The sequence below is a fragment of the Cheilinus undulatus genome, linkage group 23, assembly GCF_018320785.1.
Source record: "Cheilinus undulatus linkage group 23, ASM1832078v1, whole genome shotgun sequence".
Taxonomy (NCBI): Eukaryota; Metazoa; Chordata; class Actinopteri; order Labriformes; family Labridae; genus Cheilinus; species Cheilinus undulatus.
This window is the reverse complement of record NC_054887.1, coordinates 26,372,185-26,384,466: the sequence shown is the minus strand read 5'-3', so window position 1 is coordinate 26,384,466 and position 12,282 is coordinate 26,372,185. Positions and strand designations below refer to the sequence as shown.

The window sequence follows — 12,282 nt, the reverse complement described above, 5'->3', positions numbered from 1 at the left end:
AACTACAGATGCACCGATTGTGGAAATTACGGCCGTTTGACAAACAGATTCTGATGCATTTTTCATCACTTCTTCTGGTGTAAGACTACTTATGTGCCAACTTTTCCTCTCATGTTTGACCATGAAAACAGCTCAGAGTCAGCCTAGCAGATGACGTCTTCTGCCCTATGATAAAAATGTCTGATCTGATTCTGCATATAGATATTCCAGATACCAGCGTAACATTGATTGGACACAACAGATAAACACTGGCTGCTGATATCTCTTCGTGCCACATCTTTGGCCAATAGCAATGTTTGTAAACATGGCAGATATCTGCTGATATTCATGTAGAGGTGATGCGTCTTTGCATCCCTTAGACAAACACACACACTCATGCATGCACTGACTGTTACTAACTGTGATGAAAGATCAGCAGTGGATCAGCATTCAACTATTCTATCTCTGCTTACTACATAATGCAGACAAGGCATATAACAAAGCTGCCGTAAAGGATTGTTGTTGGGTCGACATTGTTTTGATTTTCTATGTCAGTCAAGTAAAGATCTCTCCTTCTTTATGCCTACACCGTGGCTGCATATTTCTAAAGTCATACATGTCACCGTGATACTCTGCGAGGAAACAACATCGACGTGTCACAATCAGCAGATGACCTGGCTGTGCTGCACAGCAATGGCGCGCAAACACCCTGTGAGGACTTCCTGCAGTTGATTACGGGGTTGGTAGGAAGGCTGAATGGAACGAAGAGCAGAGCCAGCCTGACAAGGAGAGACCTGACAATTACGTGCAGGTAAAATAGACGTGTTCAGGGGCTCCATTTCTAAAATTAACCCCTGAGCATGCTGAGGTTAGAATACTGCCGCAGTGATTCACAACAGACTGGAATTCGAGCGTGCATGCAGTGACCTATACTTTAATGGAAGGAGTTAACCTAAGGGCGCCTTGTTTATCTCATTGTAGTGTCTTTATAATAAAGCTAAGCTGACTCTACAGGGCAAAAACTGCAGCTCTGTATAGATTATTAAAATAAAAACAGGGAGGAACAGGCAGATAAGGAAATAAAATATTCCTTCCTATTGTTTCTGCTGCTTGGCTTTGATCCATATTGACCCAGACATGCTTCCTTCCCCATATCCTCAATGTTGCTCCAGCCATCTGTTTGAACTCAGCAGATAGGTTACAGTTTATTTCTACAAGACCTGTTTTGCTTCATGTGGTTCCTAATTTTATGATGCAATAATATTTCCTCTAGTGTACCCTTTGGAAACTGATCGTCCATCAAAATTATGAGCAACGACATGACGGGGCTGAATGGAATTAAATTAAGACAACTCTCTGGTAGGCACAGAAGCAAATACATGAGTCAGTTATTATTAGATCATGTTTTGAAATATCAAATAGCAATTATTTATGATCATGAGTCATTCAGCAGGCAGCGTTTAAGCCTAAATATTAGCCACAACAAAAGCCATGAGGGTAAACACATTCTAAGAGGATTGGTAGATGGAGCTAGACAAAGAACAATCAAATCTAGACTGTCTAGATCCCAGTCCATGAATTATTAAGTTGCATTTTAATGTATTCAGCAATATGTTAGAGATGCATGAGTGAGTAGCTGCTACTGTACGGCAGCCTCAAGCCAAAACAAAGAATCTGGAAGCCTTGTGCAACCTCTTGCAGGAAATGTGATGTGAAAGCAGACTTCTTCTAAAATGGGCAGGTCAAACGCCTGAAGACAGTATGAGAACGGAGATCCTGGTGCAGACTACATATTGGGGTAAAGTACCGTGAAAACAAAAGGATGGATTTTTTTTCATTAAGCAGACATGCAGTTTAACTTCAGAATGTCAACTCAAAGCACATCTACTTTATCTTGCTGGCTACCTTAAAAGAAGACCACATGCTGCTTCTACACGTCTGATTTTTTTTTTTTTTGATAATTCATTCAAATTTGGGAAATTTATCAGTTAAATCTATGCAACAAGGAGAAATTTCCTTTGAAATTTACAGGGTTTAGTGGAAATTTTAAGGAATTTATTTGAGTGTTTGGGGCAATTTGTTTGAATTTTTTCATAATTTCCCATTAAATTTTGGGTGATATTTTTTGTCAATTTGGGAATTTGATTGGAAATTTGGATAGAATTTTCTCTGAACTTTCGGAAGGAATCAGACTGAAATTTTGGGCAATTTGTTTTAAATTATCAGAGATTTTCCTAAATAATTTTAGGGATATATTTGCAAATACTGGAGAGTTTGATTTGAGGTTTAGCGTGGACTTGGTTTGAACTCTTTACAGTATTTTTATGGAAATTTGGGGAATTTATTTGTAATTTTTTCTGGAAATTGATTAGATATTTTGGAGGGGAATTTCTTCTTAAGCTCTCCTGAATTTTAATAGAAAGATTAAGGGACTTGTTTTTAAGTTGGGGGTATTTGATTGGAAATGGAAATTTCTATCATTTTTTATGGAGTTTGGGGGGAATTTGTTAGTAAATTTTTAGGATTGGATTTGGATTGGAAAATTTAGATGGAATTTGCTTGGAATTTTGTGGAATTTGATTTAAATGTTCAAAATTTTCCTAAAAGTTTAGGGGTATATGTTTGCAAATACTTGAGAGATTAATTTTAGGTTTTTATGGGGGTTTGGTCGAACCTTTTAAGGTATTTTTAAGTAAATTTGGGAAAATTATTTGTCTTTTTGTGAGGAGGCAGAAAATGATTTTGAGTGTGTGTGTGTGTGTGGGGGGGATTTTGGATGGGATTTGCTTTAAATTTAAGGAATTTTCATTTTGGGGGAAATTTTCTTTTAGAACTCTGCAGGCTTTTTCCATGAAATTTCGCTGAAACATTTGAGGAAAGTTTGAGGAAATAGCCTGAGTCTCAGGAGGTTAAAATAACAGGTTTTATTGTTTTAGGAAACATGGTTTCCAAAAGCATCCAAGTACTGGAAATTTCAACAATGGTCTAGCTCATCAGATCTGGGGTTTTTGCAGTAAAGTTAACAAGCAAGCAAAGCTATATGAATGAAAGCTGCTTTTTAAAGCCAGGCTGAGCTGAACCTCATGAACCTTGACAGTCAACAATGAGTTCAAACAAAGGTGTGCAAATTTCCTTCTCCCTGTAACAAAAGAGCTGTTGGAAAAGCTTCCTTTTACTGTAAAGAGCATCCATATCCCTGCCTACAATGCTAAAAGGCAAATAATTTCACATCCAAAAAGGGACCCAGAGGTCTCTACCAGAAAGCAGGATTTGATGTACATCAACTTTAGGAATAACCAAGAGCTTTTACTTCCAAATGAGATACAATTTAACATTTTAACATAGACTGCACACCCAGTCTGAAGCAGCACCAGCCCTAAATGAAGGCTCACACTGTCTGTAACTTATCACTAGTTCTCCTTTTCATCTTTGGCCGTTTCCTCCTTGTTGCTTCAACTTCTTCATATTTGCGAAAGATAATATTTTGTTCTAAATATGAACAGAATGAAAGCAGCTGTTGTAAGATTGTGATTAAAATAATTTTGCACAGTCTTCTTTTCAACAGCATCCTTTTTGTGTAAACCTGCTCACTGCTACCCTTGGGTTAGTTGCTCAGGAAAACAACATGTTTTTCTTGGTCATGTGACCACCTAAAAAAGAAAAATAAAGGGTGCTGATTTATAAAAATCGACACAAACAGAGGAAATTTCACTGGGGTTCCTGAATGCAAAGAAAGATATCACATGTGTCACATGTTGTCCAAGCCCACAAGCATGATGAAAACTCAAAACATTGCTGCATGCTGCATCCTAATCTTAACAAATATCATCTCTAATAGTCCTTGAGTCTGATTTATACTTGTGTGTCAAATCTAGGCTGTAACTCGGTAGTCCTGAACCCAACAAAAACCTAAGACGCATCTCCTGAAAACTGCAACTGCAGGACAAAACTATGCAGACCAAAAGTCTTGTGATTGGTTTGCTGGGTAACACTGGGTGATGGCGAGGCCTTCAGTGTGTACTCTGGTGGGAAAAACATGGCTCTAGACAACAACAGATTTAGTCAAACACTCTTGCTGGCATCTGAAAATATCAGAAACACATTTCCTCATCTCCATCTCTCAGTGGGTGAAAAAAAATGACCCCATCTTCTCCCTGAACTGAAACAGCAGCTGTAAACGCCATCTTCTCAGAAGTCTCCTCTCTTCCTTCTTCAGGATAACTGCGGCATATTTAACTGCCACTCTATTATTCAGCTCCAACTCTAATATAAGTGCGTGTTTTTAGTTACCATGGTTCTCTGTACAGAAACAAGCAGGATCATTCTTATCAGTGCCTATCTCCCATTTCAAAAAATATATATATCCTGTGACAGACCTATAGCCAGGGCTAGACTGGGATAGAAAATCTGCTTCCAAGTAGAGTGGAGGCTGTTATGGCTGCAAGAAGGGGGCAAATATATATTAAAATACATGTATTTGAATACAGTATCATTATTGGTGTAACTGTGGGGTGGCCACATACTTTTGTCCATATAGTTTTTGTCTTTTTTAGTGTCTAATGCCTAGTGTACCGTACTTCTGGTTTGGAAAATGCTCCTATTTAGAAAGAGAGGATTAAGTAAATTTATTAAATAATATAGGAGACACAAGTAGTGCTCACAATGGCATGGGTAGCTACAGAAGTTACCTGACGGTTATTGAACCTATTAGGAAAAAGTTTTGACACATTCGTGTGGATTAACCTGCATCCGTGTTGTGTAAACTGCCAGAACAGGTGAGAACATCCTCAGAAATGCCATGTGATGCTCTGCCTGTCTTAGGCCTCTTGACATGAGATGGCGAGATTTTCTCCCGCAGGCAAAAAGACAGGAGGCTCGGGGCGTGTAGGAGGATGCCATGATGTCTTTATCAGGAGGACAGGGACATGTCAAAGGCATTTCTCCTCTGCTCCTCCTCGGGGCACAGCTGAGAATCTCATGGCCACTGCTGTAATTATGTAATGTGTTAATGACTGATGCTGCTGTGGATGAAAAGAAACAGCCACCTCGCCATCTTCCTTCCATCACATGCTCGGTAATTGTTCCATTACAAGATTCATGGAGGTTGATTCTCATTTCTAGCTGCACAGCGCTGCCAAAGACTCTCTCTCTGTTCACTGTGTTATGCAACTCCCACTCTGTACATGCAAATCCACCAACACAAGTGACTAGCAACCTTGCCTGAGTCGTAGTCATGGAGACTGTGAAAGATAATGTTCATAGACTTCAGGGCCATAATGAGGGTGTGTAATGTCAACAGAGAGGAGGCATTGTAATACCCGACTTGGACACGTTAAGCCGAGCTGAGTCCTGTCACCTCGGTCCTAAGGATCATGGACGCTGGAGACAAAAGTTCAGGTGTGGGTCAGTGTGGAGATTTTCCTGCGCGAGGCGACAAGCCCTGGTTACCTCCACGCTAATTGCCTTGATGGAGCTCAGTGGGCAAGTCAGCCGGGCCTTGGCATTGTACGGGGACAGGCAAGCCAGAGAGAGCAAGAGAGAGAGAGAGGGAATGACTGGAGGGGAGGAGTTTAGGTGACAGCTGAGGAATGTCTGCTCGGCTCTCTCTCTTTGCCATGGTTTCCAGCGACTGTCATGTGAGGAATGCACAGGCCGGGACGACAGGACTTGGAATGCTACTCTATGAGACGAGTTTAGCCGACGTGATCTGGAATCTCCACTTGTCTACTGAGCCCCTCACTCACTTGTACGCCCTTTTTACTGCAACCTGAAGCCATGCTGTTTGTGTTTGGGTGGACCACTCTGTCTCATTGAATCTCATTCTGAAAGGGGGATTGTGATTTTTCTAAACGACAAAAAGCTCAGAGTTGCCCCAGACTTAAGGTTTCTCTTCTCAAGAAGTGGCTAAAAAGTTAGCATGCATTTGTAATGTTAAATGAGTTCAGCTCAGGGGCTGAAAATTATAACACAAGTGGCAGGCACTGTGCCAACTATGCTAATGCATTTTATTTTACACTGTGTTCCCCCAATGACAAGCAAATTTTGTTTGTTTTCCCAGTATCTTATTTCAGGCGTAATAATTCTCATTTTTCAGTGGTAACCATTTAATTTCACTTGTTTTCACAAGATATTAATTTGTTATTCATTCCTCCCCTGCTCCCCTATTATGTGGAGTTCCACAGGGGTCTGTACTCAGCCTACTCCTTTTCTCTTTGTGTTACCTCTGGGTAGTCATCTTCACTCTGTTTGTAATACATCATACCACCATTATGCAGATGATACACAGCTGTATTTTTCCTTTTAGCCAAATAATCTCAACAATCTCAGCCCCCTTCATGACTTCTTAGCCTCAGTTTCTAATTGGATGTCAAAAAACTTCCTTCATATCAATCCAGATAAAACGGAGATGCTCAAATCCGCCCTGATTATTTTCGCAAAGAAGTCACCCAGCATCTCAGTCTCCTTGCCAACAACTTAAAGTCCAACTCCAAGAATCTTGGCATCCTGTTATTTTCATTATAACAGGAAAACTAGCATTCTTATGCTAATAGCATTTCCCATAGAATAGTGCTTGGATGGTATTGATGTTTCACTTTTGTCTCTCTACTCTTTTGACCCTATTCATCAACGTTACATTGTATAAAGACACACAGATAACAAAGCTTTTGAAATGCTTTACTAGATATTCTGTAATGATAGCAGCTGAGCTATGAGCTCGGTGTTTTCTTCCTCAAGCTAGCATAGAAATCTTTGCAATTTCTCATGAAATAATCTCAACTCTGTTAGACTTGGAAAAGAAGATAAGCAAGTTGAAATCTTAAGAAAAGACTGGAATGTAATCATTATCACAAGAAAACTAAGTAAAACCAGAAGTATGGATCTGTTTGCTCAACTACAACACTGGCTTTTGGCAACAAATTCACGAGCCACTGGAAAGAGCTCAGCGACACTTTTGGGTCCTGACCCACCAGCTGAGAACCACTGTCCTAGAGTGCAGGAGCACAGAATTATATCAACAGCAAGAAGCTGACAAAAACTGTTGAAACATAAGCAAATGAAACTTGATTTTTAATGAGACGTCGCATCTCAACAAGTGCAATAAGTGGATTCCTTTCTTGTGTACACAGAAGGTGTAAAAAAAGAAGAAAAAAAGGGTCAGCAAATGTACTTCGGTAGCTTCAGAAATATACCTGGTTGGCCAATCAGAGTACTGACTACAAGGAGGAAAAACTGAATATAACAGCATTACCAGGAAACTTTGTCAAATCCAATGCAAGGATACATGCCATCTTTGGATGTCTTTAGTGTTATTGTGCAAAAAACACCTATTAGAGGCCTTTATTCAAGCACACAAAGGCAGTTGCCTCTCAACACCAGCACTAAACCAGCTATAACAATACCTAAATTTGCTTTAAAATTGATAAGACATGACCTCTCTTTTGGTCCTCAAAACCAAAATCGGGGAGCCATCCTGCTTAGTGCCATTTAAAAAAGCTTTCTAACCAGGGAAAAACAGTCATAAGACATGTATGACCAAGCTACACACAAGCACATTGTGTTGGTGCAGGGCAATAAAAAAAATAGCCAGAAAAGGATAGAAAAGAGTTTTCCTTATGCCATTTAAGAAGCATTTGTTGACACTGTCTGGCATTACAGAGAAAAGCATAGAAAATGCTATTTTACAGGCATACCAACTGACAACAAGGGCATCAAAAAAATGGTATGTCAGGAGGTTGCAAAGAGAGCAACACTTTGTTTGAACTTGACATTACACCCTAGCTCTCTAGTAATGGACCTCCAGTTCTACAGTTGGGGACATTTATTCCAGCTTTTACTTGCTAGTCAGCTAACTAACTATGGAAGAACAGTCCTAAGACACCTTTGAAATATGAATGGTGATATGCACTGTTCATTACAAAGGTGCCAGGCAACACAAAAAGCAGCCAGAATATAGAGACACATTTTGAGTTGAGTAAACTATCACCTGAGGGAAACTTCTTTAGCCTTTAAAGTGGCATTGAGTACCTGGGCAGGCATATGTCAGTCCTATTAAGTGCACAACCTTATTAACGCGCACTGCAGTTAAACCTACGTTTATTTGGACTCTCCTTGCATGCTTTTGCCGCTTAAAAATGTGGAAAGCAGTATGATGTATTTTTTTTTTCAGCAAAAATGACCAGACTACATTGCACAGGTTGTTGTCAAGGCCTCTTAAATTATAGGGAAATGTTCAGACAGTAACACCACAACCAGGTCAAAGAAGAGAGACAAAATGCTCTCCTAAATGTAGTTTGAGGCTTCCTGCGTTTAACTGACCAAAAACATCTTGGTCAAGAGACTTTGTTGACTTCAGAAGCAGGCTAAACAACAACAGAATCAAAACATATCACTCCAGTGCTTTAGCGTGTAAGAAGTCACATCATAATGCTGGTTTCATTGGGAAATTTCATCCCTAACACTTTGCATTTGCGCAAACCTGCCTGAAATGTTTTGATCTTGTATCAATACAAACTAAGACAACATGTTTACAGGCTCCTCTTTGACAGTTCATTTATGAAGTGACAGAAGGCCCGTGACTCACACGAAGACGCAACCTGTAGTCTAAATGTGAGATTATGCCAGAGCTGCACTACAAAGCAGAGCCACAGACTCTGAGTCATACCCAAACTTAGTATCATCTCCTGAAACCCAGTTAGGAGAACTTGTGGCAGGGGTATTTATAACCCTGAACTGGTCACCAGTTGCGAGTGATATGAGTGAGGAGTGAGCCCTTGTGTAATAACATGACACACTTGACAACAAAGCCAGAGGTCAGCCACTCCACAGAAAGCGAAAAGTTTTGTTCTTCCCAGCACAGCGCATGTGAGTTTGAAGAGTCTTGCTGAGTTTATCATCTAGGAAAGAACAACAAAGACATCAAGAAAACATCAAATGGCTCTGGCTGTCCATCACATCTTCACTTCATCAAAGAGGACTAACATCAGCTTCACCTCTGGGATTAGCACTTTAAACATGAATCCCTGTACCGCCTTCTTCGACTCCTTTATAAGACCCCAAAACCCCTGGATCACATGCTGGCCTCACACACAAACACGCTTGCACACAGCAGCGTCTCGTCTCCAGAGATGGTTAGGTCTGGAGAGCGGCACTGCAAATCAAATTCTTTCCTCACTCTAGCTCATCCCTGGACATCGGCCCAAAAAAAGGCAACGTTTCCACCCAATGAGTTTGCACAGGGGGCCACACTAATTCCAGATTTAATTATAGCAGAGTCTGAGCACAGAGAAATGGCTGATTTAACAAGACCATTAATAAGCGCATGGAGAAATATCCTGACCAAGAAAACAAATTCAACCTCTAAAGATACGGCTAATGACCTATCTCGGAAAACTTGCCTTTAAAACTTTTAATAGCCAAGTCTTGGACAACAAACATAACGTGAAGCAAGGTGGTGCACTTAACAGTACTTAGGCTTACTAAGACCAGACATGTGGGCATGAGTAATGAGGTGACATCATTGGAAATCTATGCTAGCATTAAACATTTAATGTAAGAACTCCTTCATTAATCCTTAGATTATATAAACACTTGCCATCCAAACAAACAGGTGGATAAGCAACCTTGCTTATGCAATAAATTTAACTGTGAACACACTTGTTTCCTTACAGACTGAACCACCAACAGTAGATGGCTAAGGCTCATTAAAGGGCTATACAGGCTAAAAGTCTGACTTTATAAGACTGGGATATGGATGATATTATAGCATGTTCAGAATTATTTGAGGCTCGCCCTGCTCATGCTCCTTGTTTCAAATGCGTTCACTTTACTTGTGCTGCATAATCAGTCAAAGTCAAAGTCATAAAGAACCCCACATGATTCAGAAAGTACAGTTTGTCAAAGCTGTGGATGCTAACATGCAAATGGTTGTTCTCTTTTAACAGTATGTGAAAGGCTCTAGTAAAGCTTAGTATAGAAGATGCTGGTTTCCACCAGCAGTAACAGATTTTTTTCTAATTAAAGCTACACCAGGGGTCCCCTATACAGACAACTAAAAGGTCCAAGTACCTACTGACTCTATTACAGCACAATAACTAAATATGACTCTTAAATATTCACAGAAAGAACAAAGGTTTGATTTGACATAAAGCATCTGACATCATATTATACAGCCTTGATAAAATTGTAACAATTGCCACTGGATGATGTAGCATATTTCTCTCCTTAAAGGGAATACTTCTGGTATCTACCTTGTATGATTGGTTTTACAGTGAATGGCACAGAGGTGAGGTCACTTACGAGCATAGCAGCAAGCTAATATAGCATCACATAATACAAACAAGTGCATACACAGCATTATGGTACATGAGGATAACTATAAAGTGAAACAAAACCCAGATTTACTCTAACATTAAGGCAAATCTACCCCGTCTTAAGTGCAGTGTAAGGTACACATCATCACTGAATCTGGTTTAGCCATATCAAGGATCTTTCTGCCACTACACATACCCAAGTATTTCAATGACTGTAATGATGTTATGGACCTTGAAAGTCAGACATTTTGCAAAGCTCTGTTTCAAAAGCCTCTTTCATTCCGTAGCACCTGGGGTTACTGACTAACGACAGCCAAAACAGGCTGCCATTTTCATTATTTGGCTTTCAAAGTACAGAGGCTAGAAGACGTAGCTTCAACGGTTAGCGGACAAAACAGCTAACCAGCACCGTTGACATTCCAGAAAAATGGCAAAGTAAACGGAATAGGAATATGTCTGATTAGGAGAAAGTCTAAAGATTAGCCAAACTTTAAGTTTTGAGACGTTAAGGTAACGAATGACGTCGTTTCTCAAGCTGGCTAACGAATGAATTAACCTTAGCTAAACCCTCAAAACAGCTAACGAACGCTAGCTTATCCTGCTAAAGTAGCGTTAGCATACATTCCGCTAAGCTACATCGAAATAATTCACCACATTTTCAACACTTTATCACCTTATAACTGACAGCAGCAACTCTGTTGGCAACACTATGAATAATACATCAATGTGAGTTACGGTTAAGGCCTTGCAAGGACAACATTAGCCTGCAACCGAATGACGTTGTGAGTAAATGTAGCTAGCCTGCTAGCTTCTGCTCCGCATCCAGAGAGTAGTCGCAGTCGCGATAGAGGGTTTATCAACAAACGGCTTTTATTGCCAGCTACAATTTATAGATCCCCTGTCGCTTGGTTTCAATCATGACATCTTATCACAAGCATTGCTAGCACCTGGAAGTAGTTCCACCCCACATCATTGCTCATCAGTGAGACACAAATCCGAAATGCAGCAGCCCAACGATTAGACAGAGCCCACCAGATAGGGATACAGACTCAAGCTAGTTTACAAGGGGGAAAGTAGTCCTCAAAGCGAGGGATAGAACTCTGCCTGCATTGTGATACTGTCATGCACTTCTACTAGTATCTACAGAGCCCTGTATCCCATTACCAAGCCATAAAAGCCAGTCATCATCTCTGATATTACTCTGCGTCGAGAAGGACGGGTGTGCTAGGTAGGTAAACAACGGGATGAGAATGGCTTCCATTTGACAGGTGTTCCAGGGCGAGCAGTACCAAGCAGCAAACCCATATTTATGTGTAACGATGCTGGCAGTGCCGGTGACTGACGTTAACACAAAGCTAACACAAACCTGGTGGAGGGCGGTGAGACCGTCTACATTGGCGTAGTTGATGTCAGCTCCCCGGTCAAGCAGTCGGAGCACCTCCTCGGTATCGCCGCTCGAGCAAGCGGCCAGAAACACGGCGCCATCATCGAACTTCACCTTCGTCTTCTTCTTTTTCAGAATAGGAGGCTCCAGGTCCGTTTCCGAGCCCAGCCATCGCTTTAACTGCTCATTCCTCTTCTGCTTGGCGTCCGCCATCTTCATCCCCCTCCTGTCTCGGGCTTCTTATCTTTCTCCGAGAGAGGATATACTTTATAGTGCCACTATCCCACAGCGCACTGGGGCGTGGGAAGGGAGGGCTGGGGAGGAGGGGGAACTGAGAGAGAGAGAGCGAGCGAGAGGGTAAGAGAGAGAGAGAGAGGGATGGCGTCTGGATTGTTTCCCATACTCTCGCGAGATGTGGAGCTCAGGAGCTGCAGTATAACGTCATCATCAGCAGATTATGAGGGGAGAGAGTGAGCTGGGTAATCCCTTATAGACTGTGTACACCAAATAAGACAAGAGCACTTTAAGTATTACATAACATTTAACAGAGAGAGGTAGTGTTACATACAGTAGCAAATATTTCTCTTCATAGCTCAGTTTGATATTTAA

General features: G+C 40.9%; 1 protein-coding gene across 8 annotated transcripts in view; it reads right to left on the bottom strand.

Moving 5' to 3' along the window:
- ppp1r12a (protein phosphatase 1, regulatory subunit 12A) overlaps positions 1-11,993 on the bottom strand; it is a 98,654-nt gene extending 86,661 nt beyond the window's left edge. For all 8 annotated transcript variants that reach the window (XM_041781127.1, XM_041781126.1, XM_041781131.1 and 5 more), the window contains exon 1: positions 11,656-11,993. In XM_041781127.1, coding sequence (XP_041637061.1) covers positions 11,656-11,892 — 237 coding nt within the window. In that variant the 5' untranslated portion in view covers positions 11,893-11,993. The remainder of the gene's footprint in view (positions 1-11,655) is intronic.
- Positions 11,994-12,282: the final 289 nt, after the last annotated feature.